The 19962-nt window shown below is 42.1% G+C and overlaps 1 protein-coding gene across 2 annotated transcripts in view; it reads right to left on the reverse strand.

Annotated features, from left to right (window-relative positions):
* The window catches only part of celf5a (cugbp, Elav-like family member 5a), a 182356-nt gene that overhangs the window by 158954 nt on the left and 3440 nt on the right, over positions 1-19962 (reverse strand). For both annotated transcript variants that reach the window (XM_061078471.1, XM_061078470.1), the window contains exon 2: positions 4929-5011. In XM_061078471.1, coding sequence (XP_060934454.1) covers positions 4929-5011 — 83 coding nt within the window. The remainder of the gene's footprint in view (positions 1-4928; positions 5012-19962) is intronic.

The raw sequence follows: 19962 nt of genomic DNA on the forward strand, positions 1-19962 counted from the left end.
CACATGCATGCACAGAAACGCCCATGTGTCCACGGGCACTCACGCAGCAGACTAACAGTGCAGGTATGTGTGCAGAAAAGGGCACAGAGCACAAGAGCGGGAGAGACAGAAATGGAGACCCAGGGAGTTGGAGGCAATTGAGAGGGAGGGGATCTACTTAGAGTGTTGACATTGCCGGAGCCCACATGTGTGTGCCAGAGCATAATCTTCTCCCTGCTCTCATTGGCTTTTTAATGCGGGTGCTATTTCCATAACCCTGCCTCCTGAATCACTGCCAGCCTCGTACACTCCCCCCAGGTCGAGCTGAACTAATACAAGGAGTAAATGCATGCAGAAAACAAATTTCCACCAATGCTTCTGCAAGACAATCACTGTTGTACACAATGCTAGCATGGCAAAAAGGGGTAGGGTGGCGTGTTTTTCTCTGCTACGGCAAATAGACTTGCTGCAGCGGCTGAGATTATTTCTTGGATCTGCTGGATTTGAGGAGTGGCAGCGAGAGGACAGAGATTTTGAAAGGGGGGGGATGTGCTGGGGATGGTGGGAGGGGGATGGGTGGGTGGATAGCGTGAAGGATGCAGGATTTTGTCATGATGCTGGGTGGAGTAAATCTCCTGCGGACTTGTGTAAAGAGCTGTGACACTCGCCGGCACACACACACACACCAACAGCCTTAACTGTCAGTATCTTCCTGCTGTAAGTGTGTCATAAAGGGATCAGGAGGAAAACATTCTAGTGCCCAGGTCATCAGGGAATACCAAGATATCACTTTAATGATTTGTTTTTTGTTATTTGGGTTAACACACTCACACGCATATCCACATACACGAAAAGCGCGCATATGGTTATGCAATATAAAAAGTAGTGCATCTCCATCAGCAACAAACAAGCACGAAACAGCACGCAGATAATAAATTTAAGCCTCAGCGTCGTGGGCGGTGTGTGATCACGGCAAGCTGCCATGTGCACATGTTTTTCTTCCCACCTTTATGCACTGCTATCTGTATGTACATAGGGCTGGCTGCAGTGCAAAGCCAGCTTACCACACACGCAAAAACACACACGGCTAATAGAGCCAAGCGACGCACACCTGGTAAACTGTCAGAGCTTCTCCTATTCAGTGGCCAAACTTATGTCAGGCACTCGAGTCCCCAAGGTTCTCATCACACTTCACCACAGGAATCTATATTCCAGTCCAGTACACTTCCATTAGGCCATACTGCTCCTTTCAGCAGCTTATGTGTAACAGGGGGGACATGGATAATAACATCCAAGAACACCTTCACTGGGTTGTGGGTGTGTGAATAATACTATATGCTCATATTGATGAAGATGTAAAATTAAAGTAGTAGCAATATTGAATTGATTCGCTTTTGTTCGTTCGTGAAGCATTCAGGAATTTACGTCTACCCCTTCATTTCTAGGGGGGTCCTGATTACACTACTGTTGAAGGGGTGTTTGAAGGGCTAGATGGTGACCACCCCTACATCACATAGAGAAATGGAACTACCCCTTAACGGCCAGGCACAAAGTAAAGGGATAGGGCCAAGGAGTGAATTAGGAAAGGGCAGGGCCTTGTGCTAACACTGCATGACTGAAGAGAAGTCACCAGGCATTGCATAGGTTTACATGTACACCAATATTCCAATATTAACCAGACCAGGACAATATACTTAATAGTATAATAAGACTCTGTCATGTAAATATGAATAAGGTAAGTAATAATCAAATTAAGACATGGAGTAATCTGACACGTATACTTCTTCTTTGCATGATAACGTCAGCATTCTGAATAACCAGCAGTTGCCAATTGGTTGACAACACATGCATCAGAATATGCTCTTACATGTAAACAGGAATATGAATGTAGTATTCCATTAGCAACGCATGTAAACACTGTGACCAAAATAATGTCTTATTCAGAATTAGGTAAAGAGTCGGATAATTGCTTTCCGTAAATGTATTCAAAGTCAGGCAGTAAGGTGCTGTCACTAGCCTCTTAATCTATGTCATTAGATTTAATTGCTGGATGTGAAATGCTCTCGTTTGCATAGAGGTGGTTTGACTTTGAAAAGATGGATGTAGTTTAGGAGACTTTAATCAAAAAACAATGTTGGAAGTCTGCAGTCGTTAAAGGCAGCTCTACAAGCAACTTGATTCACCATCTGTGAACTAACAACCACACAGAATATCAAGAAAAATACCAGCACAAAAAAAACTGAGGAAATTTAAGTGGAATCAGTTCTACAACAAAAAAACAAACACAAAGCATGCTTTGCCCAAGGACAATACAGCAGACGTAAGATTTGAACCCAGAAACCTCCAACTGAGACTGGAGTCAGAAACACATGCTCTCCATCTCATAAATTTCAAGTGTGCTTGAATATGTGATAAAGAGTGTGTGTGTGTGTGTGTGTGTGTGTGTGTGTCTGCAGACACCCATGCTTTGTATTTTTTCTACATTCAAAGATTTTAAAGTAACATACAGATGAATAACCACACCGGTCAGAGCCCTTCAATAGAGCAGCAATGAAGGGGTTAATGACAAATCACGTTAATAACCAATAACTCATCTCTGGAGGATTTTTAGTTTACATTAATTACAACATAGCCCCTGGCAAACGGCATATCAAGCAGGATTCTGCAAACAACTGGCATATCTAGTTACCGCAGAAACTATGTTATATGTGTTGTACTATACAAAAATCATCTGTCGTATAACTGAGCTATTTTGTTTTTAAATCCCTCCTTAGCAGTTGCTCGATCAGAAGGCTATATCAAAAAAAGGTCGATATGTTTTCTAGGGAACCTGCTACAGCTATTGTTTGGAGGTTGTGTTGTACCTGCTTGTGCCATGTGTGGCTTCAGTACAGCAGCACAAGCTGCCTTGGACCACTTGTGTTTGTGGTGTGTGTGCGTGAGTGAAGTTGAAGGGAACAGCAGAGCAGCCTTGTCTGTGAGGCCTGACACTCATCAACGTCTGCCTGTTACATTTCTATGACACGCTCTGTCTCAGGAAGAGCAGCGGCATAGAAGCAGTGGGGGGAAGGAAAAGGAGGGGGAGGTGGGGTGGAAAGGACTGGTGGGGCAGAGGGGAAGTCAGCAGGAGGGCTGAGGCACGACTGAAAGGTACAAGAAAAGGGTTTTATATCTCACGAGTGATACGTAGCAACTTTCAGAGTCCCTGCGTGTGAGTGTGTGTGTGCGTGAGAAAGAGAGAGAAGCTTTCAGAACATTTGGGAAAAACGAAACATGCAAGGCTGCGTTTGCTCTCTCTGTGTAAAGTTATCATTTTTTTATTATTATGTTTTTATACATTTTTTTTTTCTTTTATATGTGTTTTTGCCTATTGCTGAAGTCAGATTTGTTTATATAGAAGACATGCACGATAACGCAATGTTCTGATTTCTTAAATAAAAAATATTTGAAAGAGTGAAATAAGAAGTCCATTCAGATGGATGATAAACCTGTCGGAGCTCAGAGGGGCTGGAGCAAAAGCATATTGGGGGTTGCGGGGTTCACATAAAAGACTATGAATAAGAAGTGAGGGAGAAACTTGATAGAAATCCAGAGCACGGACGAAAACAGAATAACAACCAAATTCTCATTGTTTAAACACGATGCTAAACAAACTTCTAACCTCTTGTGAACACATCCTCTGGCAATATGTGAAAATATGTTTTCCTCTCCCTCTGTCTTCCCTCTTATTATTCAATGAAAAGGGGGAGGAAAACGCCCTCCAGCCTCACGCTTGGCTAATTTGCAGGATAAACGAAACAAGTTGTTTCTCAGGAAAGCCACCAGAATAATGTTTCCGAGTGTGCGGCAGTAGTTGTATTTGCATGTTTAAACCAAGCCCATATGTTTCCTCTGGGTTCCTCAAGCTCTTTGTCTTGCATCAGAGGGAGTGCTGTGGGTGAGTTAATCTTCAGTGATATTTCTCCCTGGTGCAGGCTTGATCTGACCATGTTAAGCCATGCTGCCTCTGCGGGGAGCCACTTCTACCCACTAGTTCCTTCTGTTTCCTTCTGTCATTTGTATAATGACTAATAGGATCCAACACACACACGGTGTACATACGTACAAATGAATAAACAAATACATGTCAAAGCGGGTGAATACCACCTGAAAAAGCTTGGATAAGAAAATGTATCTATTTGTCAAATGAACATGTTGTGCTTTTTTAGTTTCTCTTTCCACCAGTATGCTGTGTATGTAACAGTTCTAGCAGCTAGTCTGGCACTCTCCCTCACGAAGCCAGATATGGCAAGAACGGAGGTCGACTTTTCCTACATGCACAGGAAGTGGCTGACCAATCACAACAGAGTGTGGTAGCTGGCCAATCAGAGCAGACTGGGCTGGCAGGAAGGTGCCTCAAAGAGAGAGGAGCAAAAGCCAAGTGTTTCAGACAAAGGCTGAATAGAGGAGCTGCAGCAGTGAGAGGAAATTGGAAGGTGACGAGTTTTCTGAACATCAGAGCATGAAAACCTTTAAAGGTAATAACCTATATTGAAGTGCCTGAATATGTGTAGTATAATATGTCTCCTTTAATGAATCTAAACTAATATTTTTTCTGTTGTCATCAACGTTTCAGAAATGCAGAGCTTGGCACCACAAACACTGGTTTTCTAAGCCATTGCTTCAAAAGTATGAGGCAGAGAGGGTCTGATTAATGCTAGCTATATCCCCGAGAGAACAGACACACAGAAAAGTTGAAACCGGGCCTTCAAAAGGCTAAGCTATTGATTGAATTGCATTCCAAAGTGCTTTTCATCACTGGGACTATACAAGGGAGAATGCCGGCTGGTGTGCAGCCGGGTGCAGATGGCACTGCTGACCACCATAGAGAGAAAGGAGAGAGAGAGAGAGTGAGAAGCGGAAGGGAGAGAGACAGGCAGAGAAATAAAGCGAGAGAGACTGTCACTTACCCCTGGCAGTGTTTTCTGTTCATGGAGGGCATTCTGGGCTTTGATGGCCGACTCTCTGGCGCAGTAGGTGAGGAAAGCACAACCTGCAACAGAGGAACGCAACATATAAATCTGAGTAAATAACTAGTATACATACATATACACACATGTACACACAAACAGGTGTCGCTCTATAGTTGTAGATCATCTACAGCATAGGTCACCAATAGGCGGATAATTAGATTATTATTTTGTCACTGAACAAGAGAAGGTGGGAAGCAAAGAAAAAAAGTGGTAAAGCTGTTAATTTGCTTGGGTGTGTTTATTACTGATAAATTAATTATTTCTGTGTAACTTCAGTTCAAAGTTTCAGTGTTGCACACATTTTACCATAAGATGATTTTTTTGATAGACTTTTGATCTGACAGCTTAATGTAGATTGATATATTAATTTGACTTGACTGGACCAATTCATTTTATTTTGGAGAAATTTTGTATGGGACTGTAAAAGGCAGATTAGCAGTTCACAGTGGGCTAGTTTGTGGAATAATGCCTTGCAGTGCATAGTTTCTTTTTTGTCATATTTGTTTGTATTTAATAGAAGATGATTAAATAAATATAAACTAATATTAACATTTTATTTTTGATTAATTCATTATTATATGAATCGAGTAATACAAAAATTAATAAAAAAAGATATTGTTTGATTGATATATCAAATAAACAATAGGTGCAGCCATAAAATAAAATGTTCCAATATAATGTTGAAATATAAGAGACAAGTAAAAAATTGAGACAGTAATGAAAATGTAATTTGATCATTTCTATGCAAGTAAAAGAGTTAAGGAACTAGATCAGTCTAGACTAGAGCGTTTCATGAGTCAATGAAAACACAATATTCCTTAAAAACAAGTTAAAAAACAGGCAACTGTGCAATACACCATGACACAAGTGGACAGTTTTCTGTGGTGGCACAGGGAGATGAGCAAAAAACAAGCTGACAACAAAAAGGAGGAGGGAGCACAGAATCCTTTGGGTGAATTGCCAGGCCTGTCCAGCCTCCCCATCCCAACTAACATGTCCTGTCCAAAGCTCCTGGCAGCCTGGCCAGCATCCCCACCCTGACTGGTTGTGACAAGAGCGGAAGAAAGAGGAAAGAAGGAGGCATGAGATAGATCAGTGAGGGGATAGAGAAAGCAGGGAGATTCAGAAAAACTCTCCAGGGTGAATGCCTAACAAGTATGTTCCCACACATGCACACAAACATCCACCTAGAATCAATGTGGAGAAGGGAAGAGAAGGCCGGAGCAGGACGAGAGATGGAGACAAACCAGATGGAGTAGAGAGGCAATCATTTTCCCCCTGACTGTCTGAATAAATAGATCTGCTTGTGTTCTATTAATGAGGTTCATATGGGTTACCATGCCTCATATTTCTTCCACTCTGAAGATGGTTTATTAGCAGCCACTGCATTTTGGATCTCATTTCAACCGCCAACTGTATTCAGTGTGTGGTGATGTATTAAGTGTCTTTACACAGACAGTATTCCAATTCGTTTTCCTTCTTGCACGTGAGATCACTTTTATCCACTGAGTCATTCCCTTTCCATTTTGTCGGGTGTATGTTTTTTCTTTGCATTTTCAATGACCATTGCACTTAATGTCTCTAAATGTAACTTCTACAGGACTGCATCAAAAAGCAGGGCTGAAATGCCTTGTCACCTATTGATCTATTGACTGACCCATAACCTCACTCCCTCTGCCCTGCTGCTATAACTCTTAAGTGTCTGCACATGTGTTTGTACTTGCATGTTGTCACATTTACATACAACAATGATTGAATCCCTTTTTGTAAAAATACCCTTGAATTCGTCCCTGATTCATGGAGCTCTTGCTTTTCTTTGGGACAGTCAGTCAATCCTGCTTTTCAGTATGACAAAGACAGACAGTGATGGAGACTCTCCATAGTTGTGACCTTCAAGGGGGCTGACTGTAGCAGTGGTGTCACGCCGCAGCCCTCCCCATTGCCTCCCTTGTCCCAGCACCCCTAATCTAATGATTTCCAATGGCCACCAAGCAAATCACTCAATCACTCTGTCTAATACTCTTTCTCATTTCTGCGTCAGCTGGTAGAGAAATACCAGGAGTGTGGAAATTCCGTTGTCGTTTTGGGTTTGTTTGTTTGTTTCTCAGATGGGTAAGTGTAATAGGAGCGAATGGTTCCATTTAAGTGGTTGTTTTTCTCCTCTTTTTTTCCGCTCTCTCTGGGCTTGTTGCTGTTGGTTTACTTGACAAATGCTGGCCCAATCTCTGAATAAGAAACAAGTATTTTGCATTACAATCACAAACACGATTTATTTGTTAATGTGTAATGCATAGGGCATTGAGAATAAATTAATAACAACCACAACACTGGCAAACAAAAGAGAAACATGAACTCCATTTAAATGTGATTCTGTGCTCTTTAATGTATGGCTTAATAAGAATTTGCAGGCCACAGGCGAAAAAGCTCTAACAACTCCATAATTGGAATCCAAACACGTACAAATTGCCACCGCTGCATTGCATACCAAGTGCAAAATTGTTGCGGGGGGCTGGGGGGGTGGCGGTGGTGAGGGGGGGTGAGGGGGCATGATGAAATTGTTTGAAACACAACAAAAAAGCCACTGTAATCGGAGCCTGCTGACACAGCAGTGGGGGAAGCCTCCCCATTGTGAGGAGATGATCCTCTGCATCATCTGATAGAAACCTAAAACACTCTTATCTCACACATTGATTTCAGCTCCAAAGAAGAAATTCCTGCTTTCCTCTTTGCTCCTCTTCACTTTCTTCTACCTCTCCTTCGACTTCTTTCTCATCACCAGTGACAGCTCTGCTCATCTCCCATTTCTTAATAATATAATTTTAAATGTGCACGGTTTGTGTGTGTGTGTGTGTGTGCGCGCGTGTGTGTGTGTGTGTGTGTGTGTGTGTGTGTGTGTGTGTGTGTGTGTGTGTGTGTGTGTGTGTGTGTGTGTGTGTGTATGTGTGTGTGTGTGTGTGTGTGTGTGTGTGTGTGTGTGTGTGTGGAAATTGGTCCGGGTCTCTCCATCTCCTCTATGTTGAATTGGCATGTAATTAAAGAGTCTTACGTGGCAGGAGAGAGGGAGGGAAAGAGGGAGAACAGGAGACAGAGTAAGCAGTGAAAGAAACTGTATAGTCAGGTGACAGCAGCACTTACATGCACCGGGATTACCAAAACTGTGGGTCTGTCTCTAAGCAGGTGTCTAGTTTGTGTCAAGTTTGCAGGTCTCATTAAGACAATTCAAATATTATAAAACTATAAACTGATTTAAAAAATGGACCAGATGACAGATGATTCACAAGTCAAACCAAAGTGTTTTGAACGCCACCTGGTGGCATAAATCCAGCCTCCTCCATGTTAATGGATGCGAAATGGCCCAAAGTAAAAATACACATCAAAAACATTTTTCTCAAACAGAGGGTCCTGTCGCTTTCTGGCAAGTTCGGTATTTATTAGTAATTTGCTGTTAAAACTGAGTGAAACATCATGATTGGCAGATGCAACTGACAGGTGCGATTTGTCGAGGCTGTGTATCAACGGGACTTAGATAGCGTAGTTTCATTCGTTCCTTGATAGTGGGAGGAGGGGGAGATGCGTTGTCCATCTTTATAAAGAGCCTTTATAAACACATTAACTCATCTGATCCTGAGCTATTCCTTTAACACATCTAAGCACTTATATGTTTGTGTCCAATAGTTGTGTCCTATAGTTGTGTCCTACAACTATTATTCAGACAACTGCAGAGCTCAACTCCTTCAGAAACTATCATCGCAATAGTAGTAAAATACACTCAGACATTCTCCTCTCTCTATGTAATACAAGGGTTTTACTGGTGGTATCAATAGGGCATCATGCTTGTAAATTGGCACCATTTACATTTCATTCCTGTCATGGAAAAATTACTCAGAACTGCTTCATGGGCTCCCCTCACTTGCACACGCTCAGCTTCACTGCAGGTGCCACTATTCCACATTTGGCCCAAAAGCAATGAACTTTCTGAAAAACAATGTGGAAGATAGTGATATGTTCCTCCCCATAAATCATCCTGTGGATATGAATATGAAAATAAAAAAGGTGTTGGATGGCAGCTACCTACAAAGAGTTACCACTGAGGTGCATTGTCCTCTCAGTGTGGTAAGAAAAATCACGTTCAGCTCACCACATCAATCAAACCTGTCTTTCATAAATGAAAACAAGAATGTATTATTCTTGATCAATTACCTGACAGGACTTAAACACACAGTATATCAGAATATACAGCTATAGAATTTAAACAAATTATTACAAAAATCAGAACTCAACTGAATTACTATACTTTCATATCTAACTTGTTTTTCCATTGGATGTGCTCTAATGCCCATTGCTGGATATTCATGAATGACTATCTTCGGCGAAAGTTTGACCAATTTTTTAAGGTTTTTATGATGATGCTGTGATATATTATATATTTGGGAAAGTATACGGTTTAGCTAACTATGCCGCTGGAAAATAGCTTTCAAACATTATTAGAAATATTTATCTGTGGTCTGAGTTAAGGAAGATAGGAAAAAGTTCAAACTTTGTTAGTCCACATCTCAATCAATGAGGAGCCAAGACACATAACAGACACTTTGGTTGGATGGGTTTTCATACATGGACAAATCAACATGAATATAATAGTTCTATGTGTTAACTTCTGTTATGTGTGGCCCATAACTGTGATTTGACAGAAAAATTACCCAGAAGAATATTATTAAAACAATGAACCATAGCCCTTTAAAATGTGCATTGAAAATAATTATTGATTTTATTCACGATTCATTTCCATCTTGAAAAATTTCAGTTCATTTCAGTTCCGTCTCTTGCTCATCATTAATTCACACAGCTGGCCATGTTCCCTGTTTGTTTTACACTACCTTGAGTAATTGTTCAACCAATAAATAATTGAATAAATAAATAAGAGAAACAAATGAAGTAGATGAAAACCAAGAAGGAGCTTCCACATAAAGGTTGCGCTACACTACAAAATGCACACACACAAACACACAGACACAGGCACACAGAAGTTGTATATACAATCTGAACAAAACGATTGAACACAAACGCTTATAGCGAACAACTGATGTACTTTTCTTTAGTGATGACTCAGTGACTTCAGTGGAGCAGCTTCTCCTCAGCACCATCACAGCAGAGTCTCTACTTTACATCATGTGACTGAGCTCCGGCTGATTGCAACATTTCTACTACGTTCACGTCACTTTCACTGCAGCTGTGGTGGCACGGTGTTTTTCATGCGTCGCCCTCATGCGCTCCTCCTGGCACCTGATTGGCTCATTCAAATTGGCTGTATTGGCATCAGTGACCCACGTCAGGCTTAACTATTATTCAAACTACATGTACTTCTTGTTGTGTATTTACATTTACACATCATTAATGTCCTACTTCTGTCTTTTAGTGTGTGTGAGCTTATTGTTTTGGAGTCCACACAAAGCTGTTTTTCACCAGTGCTCTGGTTATAGTCACTATCATGTGTTCTTTCGGTTTTACTATAAGGTTTCTACAACTTTGTCTTTGGTGACATCTCTAACTTGGTAAATCAGTACTACCTATATGAAAAATGCAAAAATTGATAATAGCAAAAATCCTTGTTTTATTCCTCAATATATTGTCAAAGTTGAAAAGCTGGAAGTTTGTATTTTTTTGTTTCTAATTGTCTTGTTGATGGCTAAGGGCAGAGGATGTCGCACTTTGTTGATCCTTATGAGACACAATGCAAACACACACTTGCACGCACACAAAAGCTCACATGCACACACATTACTCATCACAACACCCTGATGTAACATGTCCCAATGCACCTATGTTGCATATAAAACAATACGTTTAAATAACACAAACACAGAAAATAGAATATGGGTGTAAATAAATTACATGTGACAAGCTTAGAGATATTATTCAGAAAATGATTTCTGATAAAAACAAACGGCTTCTCATTGTAACTTCTCTGAATAGTTTCCATTACTAAACTCATAGTGCTGACAAATCCAAAGGCTGCTTCTTTAAGTCATGTACTAATGAAATGTTCAATGCTGTTGGATCGTATAAAATCACGATCCCTTACTGTTTGCTAGTTAAGCTATAATATCCATTGCTATACTTGCAGGAAGGCCACAAAATGTAACTTTTTGTATTTGTTTCTGTTTCTTTACTTGTTGTCCATCATGCAGGAGATTTTCTTTGATAACGTTTCACAATAATCTAGCTGCCTCAGCAGGTAATGAAATCGATATATATCCATACAAGTCCATCCGAAGAGATTAATTTGAGCCTGCCACTATGGCAACTGACTGCTCCAAGCTGTGACGTCAACTGCAGGAACTCAGTGTGAAAGTCTTACTTCTTCATTGGCATCGGGCATAGATTGTGTACTGCGAGAATCGTCAAATATGAATGCAGCTCCTGAGAGACGTGGCTGGTTTAAACCACAATCTCTCTCTTTTCACTCCCCCTCCCGTGCCCTCTTTGCTCCCTTTTCTCCATCTCCCTGCCCCAGAGGATCCCTGCTGCCCCAGTGTAATGAAAAAGTGTGAACTTGTTCTCAATGTGGCATTACTTGGCCGGAAAGTGTGAAGGTAGCAGAAACCGAGCCAGTCCTGGCACCAGGAGCGCCTGCTCCCTCACACATCATTTGCACTCTTTGGAAAATGCTATCACTTTGGGTAGATTACTTGCTTACTTCATTTACTGCCATGTGGGGCTCTGGGGTGTGGGGGCGGGGGTGGGCTGATAGCCTTTCACAGGGGTCGGACGCTGAAACACACATCATCAGCGCTGATACAATGTGATTATGACCTGAATCATTGCCAGCCGGGGATGCAGGAGGCTCAGTAACACAGGCTGACCGTGAGGGGGGTAATCAGATGGGTCTCTGAGAAGCTTTTAACTCATATATAATCACTCCCTCACCTTTAGAAAAAAAGACCCTCGATCGGGTTCGCACAGTGAAACAATCACACCGATGTTCAGGGAGAAGGAGGAGAGACTGGAGGTGGACAGAGGCAGAGGTCAAATTAAAAACAGAAGAAGTGGAGCATGGAGTTGGCAGGGACTTTCCAAAAGGCTCTCACTCATTGTTCTGACAACAATATTTTCTCTGCCCAGACCTAATGGGCTCGTAATGAGCACTGTAATATAAGCAATAGCCGAGCGTAACCTGTAAACCTTAATTAAGTCAGACAGCCACCTTGCAGTAAAGTGAACCATGCAGCGACCGTGCTCAGACCGAATCACCTGATCCTTTAGCTGCCGACTATCTCCTATCACTCCTTCATCAATCACTCCATCCTTTCATCACTGCTGCATCCGGCTCCAAATCCTCCTCAATTTCTCCTTTCACTATGCCTCCCATCATCCCTTCACCTTGAGCAATGGCTGTGGAGGGGGAGGATGAACTTTGCAGAGCGCTGAGGAGCATCAGTGTCCATCACCAGGGCAAGATATAGTCCCCAGACCCTCCCTGCTATCCTCTCTGACCCCTGAGCAGGAGACCTCGGCCATTGATTTGTTGCTATGCTCGCTCACATAGACTACACTAAAGCCCCCAAGCAGCAGTCAAACAGATCCATAGGCAGCACCTCCCCGAGGACTGTCGGTGTGCATGGGTGTATATTTACAGAATGTATACATGTGCGTGGTATTGTGTAATGAGTGTGACAATTGCGCAAAATTGTTTCTGAAAGGCTCAGTACATGTGTTAGGATCAATGCTGGAGCGCAGAGACAGACTTTGACACTCACCATCTATTGTTTGGGACCGAGGTTAAATAGTTCTCTCCGTGCACAAGTGGTGCTTCTTATAAAACCAAACTGTAGAGTATTTCTCTTCCATAACTGATGACTATCTAATGTAAGTGAACTGGCATTAAGAAGGCCGACTAGACAAGACTGGGTTTGTGAATTCAACACTTAATCCATATAATCCACTAGTAATAATAATCTATTAATTCCAGAAATCAATCTCTGTCTGTCTGTCTGTCTTTGTGTAACTTGCATATCTCAAGAACCATTCATCTTGTCGGCTTTACACCTGTCATGTGTATTGTTAAGGGCCCAGCGAAACTGCTGCGTCAAATTTGGTGCAATTTAGACAGGTGTGTGACATTCAATATTATTTCTTTTTTTATATAAAATCATCAACACAAGTAACGTTGCCGATTACGACAGGGGGTTCACAACAATGGGTGCATTTAAGACAACTGCAGAGACACCTGATTTGAGGTTCCCCGAGTCGAGTTTCACCGAGCTTTGAATGATCAGGTGAACAGATTTATGTGCAGCAGCAGTGGTGGGACCAGCAGGTTTTTACTTGCTGCAGCTCCATTACTTCAGGTCACTTTTACAGGTGCAGAAAGAAAACTGCAGCCGGCATCACCACAGGCCAAGCAAACAGCCCATTCCACACAGGGAGGTTTAGAGGCTGAAAACATTAATACTGTTCAGACTGTAGTTCATGATTAAGTTTCTAATGCAGTTGGCAGCACATACAGTTTAAGAGGTGATGTGAAAGACTGGCTGGCTCAGGCTAACACTTGAGATACAGCAATTTGGCATCTTCCACTGTGCTGCGGCCTTAAAAGTCAGCCTTGGCTTTTGTAGACTATCTGGGTACTTCATCCCTCTCCTGCTATTAAAGCCAGGGCCCGATCTATAAATACATGTCGTGGCCTGCATCCCTGATGAGCAAGCTAATTGACACTGTTAATGGATGGAGTTTCACAGAGCTGTAAATAATGTGTAGGTTCACACTTCCTCCCTCGTGCTGCGCTACTTGTGGGAGGGCAAAGGGAGTTTACCTGCCAAGTCCCGTCCCTCCAGCCCATCATCCCTCCCTCCCTCCCTCCCTCCCTCCTTCGGCCGAGTCTGCTCGGGCCAGGGGATTTACACGGAAATCAATAAAAGTTTCTGCGAGGGTCCCCACCCTCCCTCCCGGAAAGTCAGAAAACTACATCTCCTCCTCTTCGTGTACAACAACAACCTCTTAGAAAAACAAGCAAGTCCAGGCAACAGGGAAGAGCAAAATCACTTTCACTTGGCTCACACCCATTTCCTATACTGTCGTACACAGCACAGTGCACTAAGTTTCCACTGATCCGCTCATTTCATGCACCTGATTGGCATATTTGATGCAATATTTCTAACGATGCTTCCCTCTCTTTGAAAGGTGGAAGGCATTTAAACCTCTGAGACAGATCAATTGATCATAGCAAAGCCACAATCGCAGATGACTGGCAGCTACAAACTGACTGTGGACTAAGAGACGCATCGGGTTTTCAGTCACTTTGATTTTACAAATTGAAAGATACCTCTAAAGACAGCACTTCAAAGGCTCGGGGGTTGCTGGCGTGGAGCAATTGAAAGAGAAGCGAGGAGGAAAAACGTGCGAGGAGGAGGAAAAACACCACACGGCTGCACCAGCACACTCACATTCTTCTTCATTATACGACGTGGGCCACCGTGAGAGGAAGCACTAATTGTACAGGTCTTTATAAGCAAACTTGTAATGACGACTCTTCTTCTCCTGGCTCTTCTTTCCATTCAATGGAACATTTTAAACGATGCCCTCGATGCCAAATAATATGAATTTGTGTCGTTGTTGCAGCTTTGATTCTTTTTAAAATGCATTTATCTCATGTCAACACTGAGATGGAGAAGAGTAATATATGTAACACTAATGACAACAAGCAGGCACCGAGGTGCTCACACCTTTGACATTTATTTCCTATAACCACACTCAGCCAAGAGGACCGATGGATGGATGGATGGATGGATGGATGGATGGATGGATGGATGGATGGATGGATGGATGGATAGATAGATAGATAGATAGATAGATAGATAGATAGATAGATAGATAGATAGATAGATAGATAGATAGATAGATAGATAGATAGATAGATAGATAGATAGATAGATAGATAGATAGATAGATAGATAGATAGATAGATAGATAGATAGATAGATAGATAGATAGATAGATAGATAGATAGATAGATGGATGGATGGATGGATGGATGGATGGATGGATGGATGGATGGATAGATAGATAGATAGATAGATAGATGAATAGATAGATAGTTTTCGTGATTAAGCATTTGAATGTCATAACCCAATTTCAATACCCTGAATAATTCCTTATCCAGGTTTTGAGAAAGCATGATCTTAACTTGCTGGAGTACTCTGTAAATAACCAGGATACTAGTGCATGTATATATCTTCTCCTGATTTCTGACCACTGTCAAATACCTGCGCAAACAGCACAAAGTATATACTTGTTAGACACTTGCTATTATCCATGTAAACACCACGTATGGAATACGATCAAAAGGGCACTAGGGCACATGTAAAACGCTGTCATAGACAGGATCCTGAAGTGAATCCAAAAAGCATACACAATGATGTGAAAACACATCAACCATTAATTAATTTGGTTTGTCCTTTTTTTTAATTAAGCCAGATCCACCGCTCAATAGTGAACCACAGGCTGTGTTGGAACCCACATACAGTCCACACGCTCTGCTCATTCAACCAAATTAACATTTGATCATCAAAAAAAAGAAACACAAATTCCATCTGTCATCAGTCTCTTCTGCACTATTTGGCTTTCAATTTGCTTGTATCACACTGACAAAAATGGAGGCGATACATCTCCAGTACAAAGCCCCTGACCAGTTTGTGTGTCTCTGGCAATAAAGTACAGAGACTGTTAGCTACAGCGTTTGCTCCTTCAGTGGGGAAGATAGATGGGAGGAGTGAGGGGAGAGATGGCTGCGTGATGGAAGGGAACGGGGTGTGAGGGGAGGGGAGGAGCGGCGCTGGAGATGAGAGGGGGGGGGGCGCGGCCCATACGGTCGCCCACAGATGCTCCCTCCGTCTCTCCCCTCGTTCTCTGCCTCCTTTTGAGCTCAGTATGGGAGCGGTCTTTTGGGGGAGGCTGGCAGGCAATCAGTGATGTCATGCCAGCAGTGCAGCGACGGCAGCTTAACCTATTTTCGGAAATACCACAGAATTTCTATTTATAACCATGCTGAGCAGCATGTATCTTCAAACATCCCTCACGGACCTGAGCATTCATAGACGTTTTACAATCTGAAATGCGTCTTCATCGTAAAACGCGCGGGGGGGCTTAATATCTGTAATGAGAAAGGGGTTTAGTGTAGAAAGAGCTGTTTGTCAAAAAACTGACATTTTTAGCATCTTTTATTCTGTAAAAGATCATCTTTTTATTTAATTGTTGCACGTATTTGATGTTTGGGAATAAAAAAAGTAAATCGCCTCCCAGACTGGTTGGTAGAAACAGCAGCTCCATATGTAATATTGGACTAACTATTATTAATTTTAATAGGGTGATTATTCAATGCATCTGCCTCTTCTCCCTGACCCCCAGCCCCCAGTCGCACACCCCTCAGTGCCCAGACAGCTCTCGACATGTCAGAGAGAGATCCTCCACATCCCGAGCTGAGCCATCACTTTATCCTCCCACCACCTTGGGATGAAAGCAACCATTTGTTTCTGCATCTCTGACAAACAATTTCCCCCTCCACCATACATCCATTGTTCTGTGCCCATGTGTGTGCCTGTCATTCCCCTTGTGGTCCGGCGCTGCACACATGTGGCGTCCTCCCCGTGTGATTCCTCTCTGTCACATTGGGCCGTGTGACAGAGAGGGGGACGGAGTGACAGCGCTTTAGGTCACACCCGCTGCAGCTCTGTGTTCACGTGCACTCTCAGGCAGATACATGTACAACATTTATACATTGCTCATTCACACCGGCATCAAGGGCTCAACCGTTTGGCAATCACAGAGATGTGACAGCTTGACTAATCTGTGATTGTTTTTTGGCCAAAACACGAGGTTAGCGAGCCCTCCAAGGGCACAGCACTATAAGGCAAGACAAATAACTTATTATTTTCCAGGCTTGTACAAGGCTTTATCGCATGAGTTCTCCTGAACCATTCCAAAATGGAGAGGGATTATCACAAAACATTGCATTAAAATCTCCTCTCTCCCCTCTCCCTTGTTATTTCATTTTCCCTCTAAAATGAATCTGTGCCCAGTCAGGCTCAAACACAACATTAAAGAGCTCATGCTATTCTAACAGAAACCACCAACCCCCTCCTCCCTCTCTCTCGCTCTCACTCGCTCGCTCCTTTTTTTCTCTCTGTGCCTTTATAACACCCCCCCCCCCCCCTTATGTGAGTACACTCTCGTCTGTAGGCAATGGCACTTTCTGCTAAGCTACCCATACAAAATAGATAGGCTTCTATCCCTCTATTTAGACGAAAGGAAATAGCTGTAACCTTTAGTGTGTGAACATGAAGGTGGTACACCGCGACAGACCCTGTGTGACTTGTAACTCACTGTAAACAACCTAATGACTTCCAATGAACATGCTTTATTTTCTAACGATAATTTATATTAGTTTGTCCCAAAAACCAACTATAATTTTGCAATTAAAAAAAAAATATATATATATATATATATATATAATTTTTTTCAATTATATCAACTGCCATCAACACATAACAGCAACAACAATGGTACTAAATGTAAGTCGCTTTGGATAAAAGCATCTGCCAAATGACATGTAATGTAATGTAATACTCCAGGCAACGCATACCTCGCCCCATGAAAGCCCATTTAAAATCACCAGATTGGATCTGCACCAAATTACACACACTCATAAATATCAGTCAAAACCTAACCTCCTCGGTGGAGATAATAATCAAAACACGTGCATCAACAAACTCTAAGAGGCAGAGAAACACCAAGTGAAGAGAGTCTTACCAGTGAATTTACTACAGGTAGCTTAAAAGTGTCTTTAAACACAAGCACACATGTCTTTAGCATCAAGCCTCCAAATTTGGCACTGTTGGCAAAGTCCACAGTCAAACAAGCACCAACACACAGCTTCTTTTAGTCCATTTACGGAAATAAACAAGTACCACAGGCTTCATAAACGAGTTTCTCTGTGATCCAGTTGCTCGATGTTTCCCTGAACCCTCTCAGCACATGTCTCTCCCTGCTCCAGACGTCCATTAACATCAAACATACCACACAAAGGTCAAGAAATAAAGGCACTTCTAATATATTGAAAGCAAAAATATACTCCAAGCCACAATGAATGTTGCATTGATGTAGGAAATAAATCCGTCTGAAAGGCTCTCTTGGGCAGGGGATTAAGAGGGGAAAAAGAGCCGAGACAGAATGAAAGCCAGGTGAGTTCGGTGCGCGGACACTAACCTCCAGCAGAGCGCGGCCTTGTCGGCAGCTGAGATTGGCAATCTCCTTGGAAAACCAACGGAAAAGAGGAAAAAGAGAGCGAGAGGCAGCACTCCTCATCTAGAAGTCAAGGCCCATAGCGCCTGTCAGTACCAGTTGAGCTGCTGCATCTTTTATGAGGAATGCCCTGTTGCTTATTACAATATTTACAGACGTTTAAAGATTGCAAAGCGAGTGTTGTTACTGCATTAGCTGGGCTCGGTGGCCTTCACTCACCGGCCCGACAGAAGATTTTGCTTTGCATTTATTCAATTGAATCAATGCACAAAATTGCGAGAAGACTGATAGTTGTTTTTACTCTCTCACTGCTGATTTTATTTCCTCTTAAAACCTTTATTAATTTCATTAGGAACAGCACAATGGTTGTACAGGCAAAGGCCTTAAGCTATGCCACATTGTATTTATATAGTCACTATCCCTCACTTCTAAAGCTCTGTATGTGGTCTATAAGTGAATTCATTCTATCTGTTTCCTCAGGGGGAGGCTGTTCTACAGCAGTGTCCTGATCTTTGACACTTTCCATAAGGATCCCAGAAAAACAGACGTGCACATGAACTCACACCTCCATCATATCAAAGAGGATAGAGAGGCTTCTACAGCTTCCTTTCATCAAAGCTAATGCCTCTCAGGTTTCATAATATATATATATATATATATATATATATATATATATATATATATATATATATATATATGGTGTATATATACAGTAAAAATCAGTTCCTCATTAATAGCATGTCATTTTTGATGCATATGCTGTTCCAACTATTCCTATTTCCTCCCGTCTCAGCCATTTATTGGGAGGACAACCCACAGAGGAATGCTATCCATCAGACTGACTCAGGGGGTGAAAAAAAAATAAAAACTTGAATAAATATTTCATTAGATTATTCTGTGATTTAATGTGCTTCTGCTTGGCTGAGGTCTACGGCAATATCTCTGGTCCACTTATTAAAGCATTAACACAATGATGCCCGACACTATCTCAACATCACTGGGCTGCCTCGGCTGGAGGAGCGGCATCGGGTTTGTTTTGTCTTCCATGCCTTTTTTTTCTCTGCTGAATCACACCTGCAGGGACGTTTTTGCTTCCTCTCTCTCTCCTTTGAGTGCACGTTACTCTACTGCACGAGAGGAGATTAGTCAATCCCAATCAAACTCATAGGATATAATCTCCCATGACAAACAGAGCAATTCAAAAAACATCTCCACTGAAAAAGATTCAGCGTCGCTCTGAGGGCACCTTCAGTTTTTCAAAGGAGAGCCGTCAATTTGAAGAATGAATAAAAAAGAGAATTAGAAAAGAAGCAATGTAAACACATGAAAAAATTGCTTTTTTCATGTCGGTCAATTAGCCTCGGTTCTGCATACATGCATGTGCATGAACGTGGAAGTGCATGTGCTATAAGTGGAAGCTAATTAGAGCCAAAGGGAGAAGTTTTCACAGTCTGGGATAAATTCAACATCAGGAAATCCTCCACCTATTAATACCAATTGGGCGACAATAATTGGCAGGCCATCGACAGCGTGGGCAGAATTAATCATTTGAAGAGGCAGACTAGACTGAATTTTTAATTGGCGGAGGCAGCCACTGTTTAGGGAGGCAACCAGCTGATCACCCAAGAGACTGCTGCTTCAGACAATGCACATTTACTAATCCTCTTGAGTCAAGTTA

Source organism: Limanda limanda, chromosome 9 (assembly GCF_963576545.1).
Source record: "Limanda limanda chromosome 9, fLimLim1.1, whole genome shotgun sequence".
Classification (NCBI taxonomy): domain Eukaryota; kingdom Metazoa; phylum Chordata; class Actinopteri; order Pleuronectiformes; family Pleuronectidae; genus Limanda; species Limanda limanda.